General features: G+C 40.4%; 3 protein-coding genes across 3 annotated transcripts in view; 2 read left to right on the top strand and 1 right to left on the bottom strand.

Moving 5' to 3' along the window:
- Positions 1-15,799, top strand: part of LOC125241828 (transient receptor potential cation channel subfamily V member 5) — a 30,476-nt gene extending 14,677 nt beyond the window's left edge. Inside the window, exons 6-16 of the mRNA XM_048150473.1 lie at positions 1,381-1,534; positions 1,930-2,184; positions 2,484-2,721; positions 2,987-3,112; positions 3,195-3,289; positions 3,376-3,500; positions 3,788-3,922; positions 4,641-4,750; positions 5,691-5,872; positions 11,700-11,942; positions 13,510-15,799. Of these exons, the coding sequence (XP_048006430.1) occupies positions 1,381-1,534; positions 1,930-2,184; positions 2,484-2,721; positions 2,987-3,112; positions 3,195-3,289; positions 3,376-3,500; positions 3,788-3,922; positions 4,641-4,750; positions 5,691-5,872; positions 11,700-11,942; positions 13,510-13,662 (1,816 nt within the window). The 3' untranslated portion in view covers positions 13,663-15,799. The remainder of the gene's footprint in view (positions 1-1,380; positions 1,535-1,929; positions 2,185-2,483; positions 2,722-2,986; positions 3,113-3,194; positions 3,290-3,375; positions 3,501-3,787; positions 3,923-4,640; positions 4,751-5,690; positions 5,873-11,699; positions 11,943-13,509) is intronic.
- A 169-nt stretch (positions 15,800-15,968) lies between these two features.
- LOC125241290 lies at positions 15,969-20,046 on the bottom strand. Its single transcript, XM_048149691.1, has 2 exons — positions 17,473-20,046; positions 15,969-17,203 (listed from the first exon to the last, which is right to left on the bottom strand). Exons 1-2 carry the CDS (start codon positions 17,543-17,545, stop codon positions 16,791-16,793), a joined length of 486 nt encoding a protein of 161 aa, XP_048005648.1. The 5' UTR covers positions 17,546-20,046; the 3' UTR covers positions 15,969-16,790.
- On the top strand, positions 18,460-21,828 carry LOC125241823 (alpha/beta-gliadin clone PW8142-like). Its single transcript, XM_048150466.1, has 3 exons — positions 18,460-18,552; positions 20,160-20,241; positions 20,519-21,828. Exons 1-3 carry the CDS (start codon positions 18,460-18,462, stop codon positions 21,751-21,753), a joined length of 1,410 nt encoding a protein of 469 aa, XP_048006423.1. The 3' UTR covers positions 21,754-21,828.
- The last annotated feature ends 253 nt before the right edge of the window (positions 21,829-22,081 follow it).

The raw sequence follows: 22,081 nt of genomic DNA, 5'->3' as shown, positions 1-22,081 counted from the left end.
TATCAATATTGGCACGTGCGGTTAAACAACAACTTTGCCCCCTTGTAAAACAAATAACTATTGGGTTGGTAAGAAAGTAATGAGCGAATCATAACCAATATTGTAATTTTTATTTAATTTATTATTTTAATCATTTATCAAAAATATAACGACCTTCGTTATCTACTACTTGTCTCCATCGTTCTGGTAAAGAATGAATAGCATCGGCGAAGAAGTTCTTAGGTTTAGATTCAAAAAACTCAGCTATCTACTGTCGTAGATGGGCTTGATCATCGAACTTTTTTTCATTCAAGGCATTGCTTAGCGATCTGAACAATGCGTAATCCGTAGGTGCCAAGTCTGGAGAGTACGGTGGATGAGGTATCACTTTCCAACCTAGCTCCAATAGCTTTAGCCGAGTCACTTTTGCAATGTGTGGGCGAGCATTGTCGTGTAAGAAAAAAACTTTAGCATGCTGTGGACGATTCTGACAGATTTTTTGGTTTAAATTTTCATGCTGATTACAGTATACTGATGCGGTAACAGTCATTCCACTTGGTAGGAGTTCCCAGTGAATAATACCATGAATATCCCACCAAACGGACAGCATAACTTTTTTCGGGTGAGGCTCTGTTTTTGGTGCCTCTATTCCTTTTTCGTTTGGAGCTAGCCACTGACGTTTGCGTGTGTGATTTATATATAAATGACTTATCTATCTATCTATCTATATAAGACCCATTTTTCATCTCCAGTGATAAGATGGTCCAACCAGTTGAATGTGCGGCGAAAAGACAGAAGTTGTATGCAGATATCGGCACGGCGGTTTAGTTGATCTCTATCAAGTTCGTGCGGTATCCAAACACTGTATTTGTAGTTTTTTCCCAACTCGTGTAAATGTGTTTCTATGGTGACATGAGAGCAGCCTAACTCGGTAGCAAGAGTACGACTCGTTAGCCTCGGTTAAGGTTTTTAATTTGGCTACATCAATCTTCACCGGTCGACCAGACTTAGGTTGATCTGATAATGAAAAGTCGCCACTACGAAACCGCTGGAACCATCGTTTCGCCGTGGCCTCAGACACAACTTCAGGAGCAACACGCTGACATATATTACGCACTGCTTCGGCGGCTGAATGGCCAGACTGAAATTCATATAGTAAGCAATGCCTTACATGCACTTTTAATTCGTCCATTTTCTTCCTTATATTAGCTCGGCGACAGCTAGTGAATGACTGACGAGAAACTGTGCGACTCGCCCTTTATATACTTTCGACCATAGAAGATTCTAGAACTCTCTCAAAAATTTTATGTGGAATTCAATCGATCGCTCATTACTTTCTTACCAACCCAATATTAAAAAAAATCTATGCATAAATCTGGTAAAATATATTGTATTACTTAGGTACGTGTACTGGGGCGAGTACCCGCTGAGCTTCGCGGCGTGCCTGGGCCAGGAGGAGTGCTACCGGCTGATCCTGGCGCGCGGCGCCAACCCCGACCTGCAGGACACCAACGGCAACACCGTGCTGCACATGCTCGTCATCTACCAGAAGATGGTATGTTGACAGAAGAAATAGCTACCGCGATTTACTACTTACGCTTACTTAAATGCGATTTACTTCTTACTATGTATTATGTAAGTACTATGGTGGTAAACTTAAGCTTTTACTATACCTACCCGCCTGACCTGACCTGAACTACTTTACCTTACTTTTTTTACGTTACTGACCGGCAGGAAAGGAAATTAAATTCTTGTTTATGCCAGCCGGCACATCGGACAGCAATATGCTAATCATGCGATGGAGATAAGAACAAGCATGTATCCACCAATCAATGTTGTGTCAAAAATCAAAACTTCCTCCTAAGACGACTTTTATCCTGACAAGTTCTAAAATGCAATAATTTATGGGGAGAACTAAAGTCATACTATTATCTACGATGTGATTGACAGAGTACCTTCGACATGGCGTACGAGGTGGGCGCGTCGCTCCAAATCCGCAACGTGCAGAACCTGACGCCGCTGACGCTGGCCGCCAAGCTGGCGCGCACCGAGCTGTTCTTCCACATCCTCAACATCGAGCGCGAGATCTACTGGCAGATCGGCGCCACCACCTGCGCAGCCTACCCGCTCGGCGGAGTGGATACCATCGACACCGAGACGGGCCTCATTAATAAGGATTCTGCTCTCAACTTGGTTGTTTTCGGGGTGAGTCAGGTTTTCCACTTTACCAGCCCAACAACCTTAACATTGAGCACGAAATCTACTGGAAGATCAGCGCCACCACTTGCGCATGCGCAATAAAGATTCTGCTCTTCATTACGTTTTTTTTCGAATAAGTCTAAAGTTCCGAATAAGTATAAGTCAAGCTGGTCAGGTTTTCCCTTTCCCAGCCCGACCAAACCCAAAAATTTACCTGAGCGGCAATGAACATAAATATAAAACTAAAAATAAATAAAATATATGTACTTACCGATTCAGTTGGAATGTCATCTCATGGTCCTCAGGAAAAAGACGAGCACCTGGAGCTGCTAGAAGGCATGTTGATCGACCTGCTGAAGACTAAGTGGAACACGTTCGTGAAGTTCCGCTTCTACCGGCAGTTCATCCTGTTCTCGTGCTACTTCCTCGTGAGCCTGGTCTGCTTTACTCTGCGGCCCGGCCCGCCACCAGAACACGTCGCGCTCAACACCACAACGCTCAATTCTACTGCTAACAATGATACTGACATTGCTACGGATGCTGGTAAGTATTCTAACATCTAGGGATGTAATAAGATATCTAACTTTAAGGCTTTAACGTATCTGATGTAAGTTAAGAATATTTTCATCAATGATTAAATGTTTCATCGAATGTTAGGTAGCAACACTTTTATCACACCGAGTCTGAACCTTATTCAATATCATAGCCTAAAGGTTAAGGCCTATTTGTGATCTGATATTGTATTATTTCAGATTGTAGTGATACTACATAATGTATTTATTTGCAGGCTCTATGTTTTGTTTTTCAGAAAACTGCACTGCCTCGTTAAATCCGGTTGAAATAGATCCGGGAGCCGTGGAGATATTAAACGTAACTAAACCCGACAGTGGTGCCTGTGCTCATTTTAAAAGCCATCCCAAGGAAAAGGATAAACGTAGGTTGACATATGAATACTTATAATTCAAAATATGAAGAGCATCTGGCCAATAAAGTAACTGGTACGTAAATTTTTGCAGCAACCGAACCACCAAAGGAGACCGATATGGAAGACTGGTGGGAAGGCCTTACAGAGGAGTGCAGACTGATGAACTTTGATTCTTGGCAAGCAAAAGTAAGTAAGAGACACAAGTGTAGTATGGAAATAAATTTAAATGATCTTAACAATGTTTAACTATTAGATTTTTTTATTCTATTCAGGTTAGAATTTCTGCAGAGCTTTTGCTTTGGCTGGGAGCACTGGCTTACATCGGAGCAGCGTTAAGAGAAGCAAGATTTCTGGGTCTGAAAATGTTTGTTGAGAATTTGAGCACTGTGCCATCCAGGTGTGCATTCCTAAATAAATACCATCTTTGTTACAAGTATTGGATCACCATATTTCTATCCACATTTATTTAGTAGCTGTATTTAAGCAACTTTTATGAAATTTTGACGCACTTAGACAGAATCTTTAAATTATACCTACCTTAAAAAGAAAAGCTTCGGTCTTCCGGTCCTAATCGACTTTCTGTAAGTAGCTAAAAGTTAGAAGCGACGAAAGAGTTACGTTGTTACTCCTGACTCTCCTGAATGATGGTTTGATGGATGTGCAGTGCGCTGTTTATGTGTGCAGGGTGATGTTCCTGTTCTCTTGTCTATTGATGGTGGCGCTGCCGACGCTGCGGCTGTGGTGCGCCGACGAGGCGGAGGACCACCTCGCCGTCATCATCATGCTCACTACTGCCCCCTACTTCCTGTTCTTCTGCAGGTGAGTGTGTGGACAGAGTGGTGTGTGCAGGGTGATGTTCCTGCTCTCGTGCCTGTTGATGACGGCGCTGCCGACGCTGCGGCTGTGATGTGCCGACGAGGCGGAGGACCACCTCGCCGTCATCATCATGCTCACCACTGCCCCCTACTTCCTGTTCTTCTGCAGGTCATTATTTATATGTATTTACTACGCAGTAAATCAAAGGATAATCCGTCACTAAGAGTAATTAAGATGTTGTAATCTCCTAGATTTAGATCTTATACAATAGAAGATTAGATTTTTTTCCCCTCACTAGCTCGGAAACACGTGTTTTGTCCTTTAATACCAGCGGGTAAAAACGCATTTTATCCACTAGTGGATAAAGTAATTTGACCTTGAATAAAGTCAAATTAACTGCTTTAAAATTGATAAAAGTAGGTGAATAATAAAGATGATTTACCACCTGTGGAACTACTGGAAGCAGTGATAAACGCATTTTTTGCGTTTTAGTTTCCTCGCTATAGTGAGGGGAAAAGTTTTGTGTTACACTCGGGTGCAAATGTATTTTACTTCTAGTGTGTTAAAAAACTCGGAAGTTCAGGATTCTATTCTCGAACCTCAACTATGGAATCCTTTCACTTGCTCGTTTTTCAATTCCACACTCGGCGTTAAAATACAACTTTGCCCCCTTGTATAACAAATAACTATTATTAGTAAGGCACACTAATTTCTCTTGCAGAGGTTTCAAGACTGTGGGTCCGTTCGTGGTGATGATTTACAGAATGGTGATGGGAGACCTGCTGCGGTTCGTCTGCATTTATCTAGTCTTTGTAATGGGCTTTTCACAAGGTAAGAAATATTTAATGGTTCATTTTCTTCAATTTTTTTGTTTTTTAAAATGTTAAAGTGAATTAGAAAATACCTAATAGAAATGTATTATAATACCGGCAAAAACCACTGAGTGGTGATGTACAAACTTAAAACAAGGTTCGTTAATATATAAATTAAGCAGTAGCAGTGACGGAAACGTGTGTCAGTGATGTAATAGTTATTTGTTATACAAGGGGGCAAAGTTAAAGGGGGGGGGGGGGGTTTACTTCTCGTGTGTTAAAAAACTCGCAAGTTCAGGATTCTATTCTCGAACCACTCGCTTCGCTCGTGGTTCAACTATAGAATCCTTTCACTTGCTCGTTTTTCAATTCCACACTCGGCGTTAAAATACATTTGCACCTGAGTGTAACACAAAACTTTTCCCCTCACTATAGCGAGGAAACTACAACGCAAAAAATGCGTTTATCACTGCTTCCAGTAGTTCCACAGGTGGTAAATCATCTTTATTACTGGATTCACCTACTTTTATCAATTTTAAAGCAGTTAATTTGACTTTATTCAAGGTCAAATTACTTTACCCACTAGTGGATAAAATGCGTTTTTACCCGCTGGTATTAAAGGACAAAACACGTGTTTCCGAGCTAGTGAGGGGAAAAATACATTTGCACCCGAGTGTAACACAAAACGTTTCCCCTCACTATAGCGAGGAAACTACAACGCAAAAAATGCGTTTATCACTGCTTCCAGTGGTTCCACAGGTGGTAAATCATCTTTATTATAGATTCACCAACTTTTATCAATTTTAAAGCAGTTAATTTGACTTTATTCAAGGTCAAATTATTTTACTAACTAATGGATAAAATGCGTTTTTACCCGCTGGTATTAAAGGACAAAACACGTGTTTCCGAGCTAGTGAGGGGAAAAACATTTTGATAAAGCTTCTAAACATTTCCATCAGCATACTATATAATCTTCCTGTCGTTCGATAACCCTCAAACGCCGGAGGGCGTGGACGACTCGGTGTCCAACCCCATGCCGTCGCCCATGGAGAGCATCATGGCCATGTTCCTCATGTCGCTCACCTCCTTCTCCGACTACTACGGCGCCTTCGACCGCACCGACCACGAGATAGAAGCCAAGGCGAGTAACCTACCTGTCGATCCACCCTCGCACGCCGGAGGGCGGCACCGGCACGCTGTGTCCAACCCCATGCCGTCGCCCATGACCGCACCGACCACGAGATAGAAGCCAAGGCGAGTAACCTACCTGTCGATCCACCCTCGCACGCCGGAGGGCGGCACGCTGTGTTCAACCCCATGCCGTCGCCCATGACCGCACCGACCACGAGATAGAAGCCAAGGCGAGTAACCTACCTGTCGATCCACCCTCGCACGCCGGAGGGCGGCACGCTGTGTCCAACCCCATGCCGTCGCCCATGACCGCACCGACCACGAGATAGAAGCCAAGGCGAGTAACCTACCTGTCGATCCACCCTCGCACGCCGGAGGGCGGCACGCTGTGTCCAACCCCATGCCGTCGCCCATGACCGCACCGACTGTTGTGTCTCAGGAACATTATTTAAGAATTAAAAGGCTTATTATAGTTCACAAAGATGTATTCTGTCTTGCGCCATGAGCGGAAGTGGTTCCACAGATAACTCACATTATGACACATATGTCACATCCCCCCCTTATGCTAAAGGAGTACTTATACTTATACTAATAATACAAAAATCTGAATTCACTAAAAACTAACTTAAATCAAATTCACCCAGATAGGCAGGTTTCCTCACCAACCTCCCCGTCCTTGTAATTACTGGTGGATCTTGCTCTGGGTTAGATCCCGATACATTTGGCATAAGTGGAAGAGGTTCATGAGCAAGAGGCATCTCTACAGGAGGTACCGGTGTAGGGAGCACCATGACATCCTGTCTTACCTGCCTACCCTTCTCTTGTACTGTCTGGCTTTTTTCATTTCTCCTAACTAAATTACCCTTGTCATTTTTAACAATGAATGATCTAGGTCCATTTGCTTTTTCTACTACTTTAGCCGGATACCAACAATTACTTCTATTAACATCTTGAACAATTACATCTTCTCCTCTTTGAAATGATTTCTTATCTTTCGCTGTTTTATTATAATTGATCCTAGATTTTTCATTATTAATTAACAGTTGTTCATTCACATTTACACATAACTTAGGTTTTAACACTTCTTTTGAACAGGGTAAATTTGTTCTTAATAATCTACTCATTAACAACTCTGAAGGACTATACTCCAAATTTGCTACAGGAGTTGTTCTATAATGTAACATTGCTAAGTTAAAATTAGTATCACTTTCTTTACATTTTTTCATCTAACTTTTAACAATGCCCACCGATTTCTCTGGCAATCCATTCGATTGCGAATAATGTGGACTGGACTTAACTAATTCTATGCCATGTTGATTTGCAAATTGCACAAATTCAAAACTACCAAATGGCATATTATCACTTACTATTTGCCTAGGAATCCCAAAAGTGCCAAATATTTTTAGTAACTTAGCTATGACATTAGTGGTCGATTTGGTTTTTAATTTTGCAACCTCAATCCATTTTGAAAAGTAATCTACAACTACTAGAAAATCTTCACCTGCATAGTGTCCAATATCCATAGCTATTTTACTAAAAGGAAGTTCAGGAATCTCATGTGATATAATGGGTTGTTTACAGTTTGACATTCTATACTTTTCACATACTTTACATGTTAACACATAATCCTCTATATCTCTTGACATTCCTGGCCAATAAAGTACTTTCCTAGCTCTCTTTTTACATTTCACTACACCTGCATGCCCTGAATGTAATATAGTTAACATTTCTTTTCTTAATGCTTTGGGAACAAGAAGCCTGTTTCCAAAGTAAACCACATTTTCTGTCACTATCAACTCATGTCTTAATTTGTACAATTTTTTCAATTCCATACCATAAATATTTCTATCATTTTTAGGCCATTCTGAACTATACCAAATTTTTATTTGTTGCAAATTACCATCTTTATTAGTTTCATCCTGCAATTCTTTTAATTTACTGTCTGATATTTGCAAGTCTTTGTCTAACCCATACACTTTTTCTTCTTCTACACTATGTACCAATTCTTTAAGTGTTGGCTCTACTTGCCCATTTGTTGAATCATAATGTCTAGACAGATAGTCAGCAACATACATTTGAGGACCTGGTATATACTTAATATCAAATTCGTATTTTAAAAGCTTAAGAACCATTCTTTGCAGTCTGGCTGAAATTTTATTAATGTCTTTATTCATTATAGCCACTAAAGTTTCAACTACTACTTTGCGTCCATATACAAATTGGTGATATTTTTCCATAGCAAGACAAACTGCAAATAGTTATTTTTCAATAGGAGCCCATCTTTGTTGACAATCTGTATAGCATCTAGAATAAAAAGATATCGGTTTACCATTTTGAAGTAAACAAGCTCCCATGCCACTTTTTGAACTATCCGTCTGTAAAGTTACTAACCCATCTTTCTTTAAAATATCTAATGTTGGGGCTTTGCTTATTTTTGTTTTTATTTCTTCAAACGCTTGACTTTGTGCTGTACCCCAATCCCACAATACATCTTTCTTTAAAAGATCTCTAAGTTTTTCAGTTGTTTTTGAGTATTGTGGTATAAACTTACTTAAATAATTGCACATACCTAAAAATTTTTGTAGCTCTTTAATGTTATTTGGTTCTTTCAAGTCCACAATAGCCTTTACATGCTCAGGATCAGGTTTAATTCCTGATTTTGACACTATTAACCCTACATATTTTACAAAATCACTTCTATACTGAACTTTGTTAGGATTAAATTTTACATTGAACTTTCTTGCCCTGTCTATTACTTTACTTAAGATTTTATCATGATCCTCTAAACTATCCCCGGCAATAATAATGTCATCATAGTAAACATTTACCCCTTGTATATCACTAAATACGGCAGTATTTATTCTTTGCATTACCTCTGGGGCCGAAGAAATTCCAAACGGCATTCTCTTGAAAAAATACCTTCCGAAAGGAGTACCAAAGGTGCAGAGCTTTTGTTCATCCTCCAAAGTTACTTGGAAAAATCCATCCTTCATATCTAGTACTGTGAAGACGCTTTTACCTGCAAGTGAATTATATATTTCTTCAGGTGATGGAATTTGGTAGTTTTCTCGAAGAATGGCTTTATTTAACTCTTTAGGATCTAAACACAACCTAAGCGACTTGTCTGGTTTTTCTACAATTACAAGATTATTGCACCATGCCGTTGGTCCTTCTATTTTTTCTATTATTCCTCTACTTTCATAATTATTTAAAGTTTCTTTTAGTCTTTCCTTTATAGTCTGTGGGACTCTCCTAACAGGCTTAACTACTGGCTCCGAATTCTCTTTCAACTTTATTGAATATGTCCCTATGTTGCCTAGACCTGTAAACACATCATTATTTAATTTTACAAATTTATTCTTTTCTTCTGTGATTATACCATCTACTCTTTTGATTAAATTGAACTTCACACAGTCAGGTAAACCTAGAACTGGTTGTACAGGCAAATCAACCACAGTAAATCTAATACAGCCAGGTTTTTCCCTAATAGTACAGGTTAAATCGACACTCCCTACTGTATTTATTTTTTCCTCATTATATACAATTAAAACTGTCGGGTCCCCTATTTTACATTTGTCTAATTTTAAGCTCTTAAACAGTTCTAATGACAATGTACTACAGTCGGCACCAGAGTCCAGCTTGAACTTAATATCTACTCCCTCAACACTTATTGTCTCGTACCACTGCAATCTGTTTGACCCACTTACCGAGTCTACTACAAACTCCTCTGAACTGCAGTCGCTGTCCTGTGTTGATTGTCTGATTCCATCTACTTTCTTATTTTTAAACCGACACATTTCTGCATAATGGTTATATTTGTTGCACACCGAACATCTTCTCCCATAAGCAGGACACTTTCTTGGCTCATGCTTCTTACCGCAATAATTGCAACTGTAATGAATCGGTTTCTTGACATCTTTTTTATAATGGGTACGTTCTTTAACTGCATTTATTGCCTGCACTTTCTCTTCCATCTCTTTTACATTTTTCTTGCTGTATTCAGCCGCTTTGCATAACTCAGTTGCAGTGTCTAGACTTAGATCTTTTTCCCTCAACAATCTTTCTTTAACACTTGTTTCTCGTACACCTATCACCAGCATATCTCTTACCATTCTATCTTCTTCCTTAAAATCACATGTTCTAGCAACATTCTTCAATCTTAACACAAATCGTTCCACCGGTTCATCTAGTTCCTGTCGTAAATTATAGAATCTGTAGCTGTTCACGACGGTGTTCGTTTTGTTGTTGAAATGGTCATCAAATTTTTTAACAACTCCTCCCATTTTAATGTCGAAGTGATATTCATACCATTGTATATATTTAAGATGTCCTCTCCGGCACAGGTTAAGAAAATGGCTACCTTTTTTTCATCCGTCCCCTTTTCTAAATCTGTAGCTTGTATAAATAAGTTGAACAACTGCTTGTATTTTTTCCAAGCCTCCGCATCTTCTATTTTATATCCTTTTGGAGGCTGCAATCCCAGGTTCGTCGTTTTACTCGACATATTTAGATTTTTTTTCCACAAAGGTTTATTTTTACTTTACCACCAAGGTTTCTTATTTTACCACTAAGGTTTCTTCTTTCTTAATCTCTCTTTTCACCTGACACCATGTTGTGTCTCAGGAACATTATTTAAGAATTAAAAGGCTTATTATAGTTCACAAAGATGTATTCTGTCTTGCGCCATGAGCGGAAGTGGTTCCACAGATAACTCACATTATGACACATATGTCACACCGACCACGAGATAGAAGCCAAGGCGAGTAACCTACCTGTCGATCCACCCTCGCACGCCGGAGGGCGGCACGCTGTGTCCAACCACGTGCCGTCGCCCATGACCGCACCGACCACGAGATAGAAGCCAAGGCGAGTAACTTACCTGTCGATCCACCCTCGCACGCCGGAGGGCGGCACGCTGTGTCCAACCCCATGCCGTCATCCATGACCGCACCGACCACGAGATAGAAGCCAAGGCGAGTAACCTACCTGTCGATCCACCCTCGCACGCCGGAGGGCGGCACGCTGTGTCTAACCCCATGCCGTCGCCCATGACCGCACCGACCACGAGATAGAAGCCAAGGCGAGTAACCTACCTGTCGATCCACCCTCGCACGCCGGACGGCGGCACGCTGTGTCCAACCCCGTGCCGTCGCCCATGACCGCACCGACCACGAGATAGAAGCCAAGGCGAGTAACCTACCTGTCGATCCACCCTCGCACGCCGGAGGGCGGCACGCTGTGTCCAACCCCATGCCGTCGCCCATGACCGCAACGACCACGAGATAGAAGCCAAGGCGAGTAACCTACCTGTCGATCCACCCTCGCACGCCGGAGGGCGCAATGCTGTGTCCAACCCCATGCCGTCGCCCATGACCGCACCGACCACGAGATAGAAGCCAAGGCGAGTAACCTACCTGTCGATCCACCCTCGCACGCCGGAGGGCGCAACGCTGTGTCCAACCCCATGCCGTCGCCCATGACCGCAACGACCACGAGATAAAAATAAAAAGAATAAGGTTAGTTGTAAGACATGCATGGAGTGGACTACTTACAGTCTACAGGTAACAGATGGAACGCGTCTGTCTGTAGTAAGTAGGTACCTACTATTGAAATATTGGAAATAAAATCGTTTTAAAAAGACTGTCGAAAGTGCGTGTACCTATTTAGAAACTTTTATAAAACTATGTGGACCAAGAGTACTTAGGTATAATTGTCGATGCTCCTTCACGACTGATACGCAACTATCCTATAGGTAGGTATATAACATCAACAACAAAATATCAGTAAACATAAACTGATTTAATTTTCAAATATGAATTTGAACCATTCGTTTGCAGCTCCTGTTCGTAATATACATGATAATCGTGGCCATCCTCCTGGTGAACATGCTGATCGCCATGATGGGCAACACGTACCAGAAGATCGCGGAGACGCGCAACGAGTGGCAGCGGCAGTGGGCGCGCATCGTGCTGGTGGTGGAGCGCGGCGTGCCGCCCGCGCAGCGCCACAGCCAGCTCATGTCCTACTCGCAGCCGATGGCCAGCGGCAAGCGAGCTCTCGTCTTGAGGATCAATCAAAAGGTTATTCGTTATTTTACACTCATATATTTTTACAACTACAAACTGTAGGGCGAGTAAATTAATACAGCTCCAAAAGAACGCGCGGGTACTTAGTCTATCTCGCGGGCGATATACTTTGTAAGCAATGTCAGCATTCAACACGTGCTTGCGCTGCCGAGCATAGCTACTTGGATTTTTAATACGTAATACGTAACTTAATAATGCTCAAATCAGCAGATCAGGTCCCGTATCCGAATGGAATTTGTGCGACGCGAAACGAAATCGAAACGTCGAGATAGATAGCTACGAAAGAGATATCATCGTGAGCGTTTCGTGAGCCTTTATGCATTCGACTACGCACACAGCACCCATTGCTAGAGCAAATTATAGGTTACTGAAACAGTTGAAACACACCAGCCTCTTCTTCAGGCCTAAGTACTTTTTTTATTTTTCTTTGTAAGTATGTTACTGACCGAGTCCCTGTGCTTACATATTATTATTAGGGATCGGAAATTCGGGAGCTTCTATACCTAAACTTCGACCTCAGTCTTTTGTTTTGCGTGATGTTGACTAGTATGGAGGCGGACTCAATTTGGTTTTACTAATAAATTTCCCGGGACTTCCCGTAATTTGAATAACAGCTATAGAAATGTATTTAAAGCAATAAAAGGGTGTAACGAAATGAAACTGGAAATTTCAAATGAAAGAATCGGGTTAAAATGGTTTGGTAGCTGTGCTTTCTGACATACATTAATGAGGATGTCTTTAATTAGCTTATTTTTACATTTTCTCGTTGCCACTGTAGTTCTGGTATTCTCTGTACTTTACAGCTTCTTCCGAACCCCTTCCAAATAATATTTCCAAACGTTTTTTTTTCCTTCGGGTGTCAATTTCACGTATCTTCAACGGTTATGCAACGGCTTTTCAACAACGGTTTATGATTTGCTTTATGGATTGGATTCTGTAATTAGTGGATCATTACATCGAATAACGACAGTTTATGCTGTGAATTCCTGGACTTTTGATTGATTGATTGTTATTGCACGAGATTTATACTGGAATACTTTTTTATGTGAGGTAAGATGTAGCCGTGTTATTTTATGTTAATTCGAATGAATACAGATATTCAAAATTTACGATGGTTGCAGTCATGTCCCAGTTAAATTTCAGTACTTGTCAATGTCATGATATATTATTATAAAAGTTGTTATATTATGTTATCAATATTATCATCTAAACACAATACCTAAATTAAGGCCTTAAATGGACTAACACGTGTCCTTTTTGTACATGCTGCCGACATATCGTTAAAACGGCTTATACATATGTTGACGAAATTCGCTAAAAAAGGCATAATCCAACGACAATTGATACACATTAACAATTTTCTGATGTTGCATACAATCCCGGGATCCCGGGATTTAAATCATAAATAATATTATTTTTAAGAAGCTGACTCCATACTTGCTTAGCTTAGCTCCCGAATTTCCGAACCCTGATTATTATATTACATACTTTATGTAATTATGTTTAAGACATAAATTTTGTGTCTGTCATTAATTATATAAATATTACTTGAATTTTGTAGGATGAGGATAAAGAAGAAATGAAAGAGATCCTGGAAATGAAACGGACCCACGAGCGCATCGTGGCTAAGAGACACCAGCGCGCGGCCGAGCTGCAAGCCTCGCATGGCCGCGCGCCCCCGCCGCCCGTCCGTGATTACCCTATTAGGAAATAAACATGCATTCAAGCGAGAGAGGGTCATGTAGGTCATGACCCTCCCCCGGGGCTTAGCTGGGTAGACAAATGGACTACGTGACCCCCATGCGAAAAAAACCAACAAGTTGACCAGTTAACCCACCCCTGCAAAATAGATTCGCCTTTGCAAGCATTTTGTGCAGCCTAGTGGCGTGCTTATAGTATAGGGTGACAATTCAGGAAAAAATCCCCTAGCCTTTGTCTCGGAGAATGCCCCAATTTTGAGCAGAGGCTGTGAACATAATCCCGCATTGCATCCTCCGATTGAACTCTTGTGTAGAGGCCTAGGACCTGTAGTTTAGGGTACAATCGCCATACAGGCCCTTACGGTAAGCAACCGACACTGGAGTGATAGGAAGGAGTGATTGAGAGTGATAACTACGATATGTCACAGAAGATCAACTTGTAATCTCAGGCCCAGGGTATCTAGACAAGTTGCAAATTGATTGTATATCTCTCTACCACTCTCACGTATATTGCTAGAACTCTATGATGTTTCTTATAGGCACCTAGATACTAGCACTTACTCCTGCGTTAACAGAGCGTAAACCTACTACTTACTATGAACCTACTTATTATATTTATTATTTATTACCTATAAGGGTATACCTATGTATATATAACTGTATTATATATATGTAAATTTATAAATGACGACAGACACCTCATACACGTATCTAACTTATTATCGTCACTTTGGTAGCCTAGTGTTCCAATTGGTTAGCCCGTAGCCGGTACAGTTACTTAACATTGTTTGCTCAGGGCATTTAGCGTTCCTATACGCCAAGTTTGTGTCATTACTCGCAAGTAAGTGCCTATGTGCCTACACTCCATAATACATGCGTCTTCAATAATATAACCCAAATATAATCGCTGTCATAAATATTAATGCTTTAATACAATGGTTTTAAAAGTGTGAGTGCCGTAAAACCTTTTTTAGAGAAATTTGTATTATTAAATATTCAAAATTCTTGTTACGAAATTATATTCAATAGTTGCGTTTGTAGATAAACGAAGGTGCTAATTATGACCCTCCGCAAACGACGTCGTTCACCGGGCAAATTTCACTGTTACCTCATTGTTTGTAACTTCAACCTCTATTTGGGCTACCTACTCTTGCTCGGACGGATTTTTGTGTATTCCTGAGGTCTGCGCATTACGCCAAAACTCATACCTTCACACTGAACCATGTAGAGGGGAGGGCGGGGTTAGAAGTTACGATTCTAATTAAATGCCTCTTACTAGTTACATTATAACTATAACATATTTAAGAAATGGTTATTAGCGTTTTTGAAAAGTGACATTTAATTGTTCTGTTTATAGGCACGTTTAAGAAATTGCTTTTCTTTCCAGAACATGTTTAATGAGATTGCTCCTCCGATTTAAACTAACTAATCCAAGAAAAATAATATACTCTTTGTCCCCTAAAGAGACTGATTACCAATGTATCGAAATACTTATGTGATTCGTAATTATTCTTTCGTTCATAAATTAAAATCAATAAAAATAAAAATATAACCTACACAAAACTGTCGTCATTTTAGTAAAACTGAAAATGCCCCTGAAGTTACATGGTAGGTACTAATCCTAAACCGCTCCGTTCCGATGAGAATAAAAACGCCAGTAAGTTTTTATTCTCATCGGAACATCTTTCCTCCGGCGCCCGGCACTGTAACCCCGATCTCCCCTACCTATTCGCGACGACGGTTGTTCTCTATTGACACGCCGACCGCCGCGCCATCGTACGTTGACTTTGACAGTTCTTTCATCAAACCAATGTTAGATTATTGGGTAATCACTGAACAAGCATTGATTCATGATTTGGAATTAACGTTGAAGGTCATAGTCTCAGTCAACACACGGTCAGGTCAGTTTGATCAAAACATTATGGAAACACTCATTGAAAGCATTTTGATCTTGGAAATGATTAACCTCCTGCCTACCAGAGGTACTTTTTTATAGTATATTTTTGAAACTTTCACATAATGTTGCTTAAGGTTAGAGATGTATTGGAAAAATATGGAAAAAAATCCTACACTTTCCCAACCAGCTTTTCCTTACGTCCTTTACAAAGGACATCAGTGCCCAATTAAGTTGTACTTTGGAAAGGACATAACGCTAAGATAGCTATTAAATGCGTAAAATATGGGGTTTCTCGAGGAAAAGAATACAAAAATATATAGAAATAATCAACTTTTATTTAAAAAAAAACAATAAACATAAAGCACATTTCTTTGAAATGTAAAAACAAAAACATACTTTTTCTTCTGTTAAGTATATCTTAATTTGTACTCTCAGTCATCATACTAGACCTAAAAAAAATACTAGAAAAGTCAATACTATTAATAATCAACAACGAGATCAGCAGTTTCATTTTTAGTCTAATTATCAGCTTCATGAAAATCAGAAAAGCAGTTTCTGTTTGGCATGAAACATAAAAATATCTCGCATTTCTGACAAAATACCGTTGTCTTTTTCTCACAGCCGGGCTTGCGGCAACGATGCTGGTTTTCTGTGTTATATCTTGGCAGATGAGCAGCTTTTTTCAATCGACTTTCTTGGGTAGGAACTGGCTTAATTAATATCCTACGCTTTTTATGCTTTGGCTCCAGTTCTTCGTAGTCAGAAAAGCGGTCTTCCTCATCGCTCTCTTCATTGTCCGTAATTAATTTGACGCCCAAGTCTAACTTATACGCTCTTAGTTGCAGTATTTGTTTTTTTCGAATACCTTTCTGCATTTGCACTGACCTGTACTGCATCCAAGCGTTTACCACCGCTAAATCATCATTTGAGGCGTTTTCTAATGAAAAAAAAATCGGTTGCGAGTCATGGCTTGAGCTATTATGGGAACTCTCCATTTTTCTGACCAATACATATCAATTTCTGGATACTGGAGAGCTGACATGACTTGAGTTATTCCAATAAACACGTTTACTCGTAACTCTCTTAGACTAAGTCCAAGTGACCTTCCAGTGTTCAAAATGTGAGTTCTATTAGTAGCATCAATTATTTGAAACAGAATATCGGCGTCAATGTATTGTTCGTAAAATTGGTACCATTCATATTCTGAATAATCTATCGGCTTATATGCCGGTTGTGTCAGTCGTCTTATTTCAGGTTGAAAATATTCTTTCGACCAATTATCCTGAACACTGGAAGCAGAAGCCCTTGTCTGAAGGGAAGGCGGTGATTGCGCTTGCGCATTGTCCTACCTCGTCCTCGGCCTCTTCCTCTGTTTCTACCTCTCCCGCGGCTGCGTGCTTTTGATGAAGATCTGGCTCGTCCCCTTGAAGAAGAACTTGTAGTTGCTAACTCTGATACATCAGAATATGATAAAGGTGGTGTAACAGGAGGATCGGGTACATTTTCTTCTTCATCCGAACTGCTGCTTGACTCAGACTCGATACTGGCATGTTTTTCAATTTCTAATGGAAGAAACATAGGGTCGTCGTCTGAATCATCTCCCGAGTAATCAAATTCCGAGTCATTTAGGACGTCCTCTATCTCTATGTCTGCTAAGGCTGAAAACAACGTACAATAAATGAAAAATACATCTTCGTTTATTTATGTCCTTTACAAAGTACACATGTAGGCAAAATTTCTTAAACTTAATCACCTACATTTGTACTCTGCAAAGGACATAAAACCTTCTGACATGGTGCAACGAAAGATTTTGAATAGTTCAAGAAACTAACTGTGTAATACGTAAATATATGCACTAATTATTGATAAATTACACGTTTCATAGGATAATTGCTAAGAAAACACGATTAATGACGATTAAACTTACCTTTGCGCGGGCGCAGGCCGGACGGTACACTGGCCGCCGCCATTTTTAAATAATGACAGATTGACGTTGACATTTTTATTTTTGTCTGTGAACTTTGACAGCTGTATAACGAGTTACAAGGAACACATTAGGGTTACCATTGAAAAATTCTCCGCAATATTTTTTAATTTCTTATGTCCTTTCCAAAGGAAGAATGTAGGTAAGAGGTAAAGCTCTTTTTTATGAGTTCTATGTAACGATAATAAATATAAAGACGATATTTAGGTATTAAGACTTATTGATTTAAAATATCATTGTAGGTAACTGAAGTAAATATCTTAGACCTATTTCTTTATTTTAAAATCATGATATCACATCAATACACATTTTGAAAAAATAAATTTGTAGGCATCATCAGTGTAGTTATGATAGTATTTAATAGGTGGCGCAAAAAAATCGAGGTACTATTTCTTAGTATGATCATGGAAATCCTATATAAAAATCCTTGGTATAAGAGTGTTGTTTTATTAATCTATTACCTCAATAAATCAAAAAACATTCAGGTGTCGAAGCTTGTTTTCATATGATCCATTGAAATCGTACATTCAGCCTTGCATCAAATGAGGTAGTTCTAATTGGTGTTTCATATTGTTGTATATGCAATAGTGATGCGGCATCTAAGACATCTAAGTTTTCCACCTCGAAAGCCAATGGGGTCATTATTAAATACACGAAAAACCATAGAAAATTTCAGCATTTGCAATTTTGTTCAACAAAGGACCCATGGTACAGCAAAAGTAACTATGCACAATTTAAAGTAGACAAAATTTGTAATTAAATGAGACTAATCTGGTCTTGGTACGTCAAATGTTTCGAAGATTCAGCTTCTCAAAGGTTTGCAATATGAAGTAGGGTTAGTTAGTGAAATAAACATAGTTAACGATAAATGAACTAGACTGGACCTTCGAATTTACAGCACTCCTTTAGGAGAAAGCTTACCGAGGTAATATGTCTCCGTCAACTGATCAGGAAGGTCAAAATCGTCATCTGATGGTGGATCATCATCGAGTGGTTTATCAACATTGGCACACACCAGACCTGGTACTTTACCGCAGAATTGTCCACTGCAGTAGGTGCAAACAGCTGAGCTGTTGACCACAACTGCTGGTACAACCTTCTTTGTAAGTACAGAAAATTGTTCATTTTAAGCATAACCTGAGGAGTTGGTGGTTCCAACGTCGGTTGAGAAATGAAGCCTTGTGGACTCCGTAAAAAATCATATTCAGTATGGATTAAAAAAGATTACACACCTCCGAACAGCTACATCTACTTTTCCCTTTTGTCGAAATTGTGCAAAACTTTCAATGACCGTATCTCAGTAAATATATGGCTTACCAAGACAAAATTATATTCATAATAACGATAATTTAGTAGACATCAAATTGTTCATAGCCACTTTTGCCGTTAAAAAGGTTCTTGGTGGTAAAATTTAACAAACGTCAGAAAAGGTCCTAAAATTTTATGGATTTTCATGAATTTAATTATGATCCCGTCGGCTTTCGAGGTGGAAAACTTGGATTTGACATCACTATTTCATCTCTTATAATATATAATACAAATTAGAACTACCTCATTTGATGCAAGGCGACACCCCTTAATTGATACGATTTCAATGGATACATACAAGCATCCCGTCGGGTAAAATGAACAATTCGTGGAGCTTACTCAACCTTGCAACCTCGGACATGTAAATAGTTGACTAAAAATTAGGCGCTTTGAGAAACATTGTAAAGAGTTCCATCTATGGTATTCAGTCAGGTTCTTTAATCAGCCGCTCAATGAGCGTTGACAGATGTTTGTCGTTAATAAGTAGGTCTAAGTAGGCACTCTTGTTTTGAAATACGTCTAAGGCAGATTAGACTCATAATGTCTCATAGGAAACAAAATTACGAACTTAGTAATTGAAGAATGCCTACGTAACTAGGTACAATTAACTTGTATTTTGTTAATAGTGTTGACTTGACGGAATACCTCCACAGAAACTCAATTGAATTAAAAGGAGCATATTGGAGCACCCTGGCAAATCTACTACACGATCTAGAGTTAGCTAAGCCAAAAGTTAGTTAAACGTTTCCACATTATCCGATCCGATATCGGATGTAGGTTGGATTTCAAAGGAAAAAATCAAAGATGGCGGCGGAAATATATGGAATATCGGTCCGACATCCGATATCAGATCGGATAATGTGAAAACGCACTAACCCGGAGTTGACCGTTTTTACAGTACCTATACAACTTAACTACGGGTTTAGCTGCGGACCCGGACCCTATATTGATACTAACCAACTACTTACTTATTATGTCGCGATGTCAACTCAAAACCGTCTAACAAATTATAATGCTTCCCGAAAATTATCATTCAACATAATCTATATATATAAAGTTATAAGCGTAGACATGAATTTGTACCTACCTAATGTACCTATTTAAATAAATGTAATACTTATCTGTATTTCGGACAATTCTTTTTATTTTAAAGTTAAATTGTTAGATACGAGTACCTACGCCCCTGTAAGCAGGTAGATGTCAAATAATATGATTACGCTATCCTTCACTGAGTTACCACCGGGTACCCAAGTTGACTCAAAATTTAGGTAATCGTTTAGCATACATACTGTCCATAGATTTCATTTTGACACTCCCCGCAGAGTAGTGGTGGACGGTATAAAACTAAGGTGCTGCTCCAAGCGGCACACACGGGCCCAAGCAAGCACAGCCATGAGGAGCGCGGTGAGTACAAGCGACTGGCCAAAAGTGAAATTATTATTGTGTTTACTTAGGCCTAGGCTGATGTAGGTTAAACATATTTGACTAGTTTTCCTCAATGATCAATAAAAATGCCGCCTTTAGTTTGGACGTCAATTGGTTGTTTGTTTTATGAATGAATACTTACCTATTCGCAAAGTAGTAAAGCAAATATAAGAATATTTGACATGGCTTTAGTTACATTAGTATTGAAAACATTGCAACGCGAATGCTATTTCAGTTGTTCGTTCTTTTTTTATAGGTAGTAATTATCTCAATGGTGGCCGCCATTGCGGCAGAAGCACCTTATCACCTGCCGCGACCGGCGCCGCACGCGCCTCGTTCAACTACCCCTCGGTGCCTCCGCCGCCGCCGCCGCCAGCGCACCACCCACATCCGCACCCGCACCCTCACCCGCAACCGCAGTTTATTCAATACCCACCACAACCTGCGCCTGCCCCACAGTTTAATTCTGGATCTGGTTACCACTATTCGCAACCCGCCCCCCAGCCGCAGCCACAGCCACAGCTCCAGCCCCTGCCTTTTATATATTCTCATCCTCCACCCCCTCAACCTCAGTCCCAGCCTCTGCCCCATGTGCACTCCCATCCTCCACCCCCACAGCCTCTTCCAATTATATCTTATCCTCAATACGCACCACCACAACCGCAACCTATCCCTCAAATTTCTCCTAGCTACACGTACGCTCAGCCCCAGCCTCAACCGGGCCCTATCCCCCGCCCCCAAACACCTGCCTTCTTAGCACCCCTACCTGGATACTCTACACCACAGGCTCAACCTGCGCCACCAACCCAACCAGTCCCACAACCTCAGTCGCAACTTCAGCAGGGATACACGTACCAGCAACCTCAATTCCAATTCCCGCAAGTCCCTCTCCCGGCACAGCCACTTCAACCCCAACCTCTTTATGCACAACCTCTTCAATCACAGGCTCTTCAGGCACAACCTATTCAATCTCAGCCTCTGCAAGCGCAACCTCTACAATCGCAGCCTCTTAGCAACAACGCGGCATCGTCTGCTTGGTCCAGCTACCAAGCGGATAACAACCAATACAGCAGTGCAAGCCTTCAGTCGCACGGAGAGGCTTTAGATGCAACAGTTGTCGACCGAGTACAGAATATCATAAAAGATAATGAGCACATTTCGGCAAGAAACGCTGGCTATCTATCCCTTGTTTCTGGAGTTTCGTTAGAACAGGCCAGACCAAGTATAGAGATCTCTTCATTTGTTCATAATTCTCCTCTACAAATCACCCAAGCTTCGGGACAGAATTCAATCGAGCAGTCGTCGAGTCAGTCGTCATCGTCAGCGGCGTCAGTGACGTCAGCGTCCGCACCGTCGGCCGCGGCGCCGTCGCAGGACTACGGCTTGCCGACGATCACGGCCAACAGCCAGCCGCCGGCGCCGCAGCCAGACGCACCTCATACTTTTCTACCGCAAAACAAACCCGCGACGTCATACGGCACGCCCCTATAACCGTGTACCTTTATAATTATAGGTTTTTTATATAATTATGAAAATTGTAAATAAAATATTTTCATTATTTTTGAATGATATTGTTTTATTTTTGGTATTTATAAGTATGATTATAAATTAAAATCCTGACAGGGGATTAATTATGTAATCGAAATATTGTCCATGTTCACATCATTAACTAGAGTGCTATATGTCGGGTTACAAAACTAACCTACACTAGCTATTTAAAATCATAAATATTTATGATTACCTTGACACAACTCGCAGAAACATAGGGACGCCACTCGTAACATGTCCCTAAAAACAATTTAAGTACCTATACACCCTG

Source organism: Leguminivora glycinivorella, chromosome Z (genome assembly GCF_023078275.1).
Source record: "Leguminivora glycinivorella isolate SPB_JAAS2020 chromosome Z, LegGlyc_1.1, whole genome shotgun sequence".
In the NCBI taxonomy this organism is placed as follows: Eukaryota; Metazoa; Arthropoda; class Insecta; order Lepidoptera; family Tortricidae; genus Leguminivora; species Leguminivora glycinivorella.
Note: the sequence above shows the minus strand (reverse complement) of the source record. Positions and strands in the feature narration are given on the sequence as shown.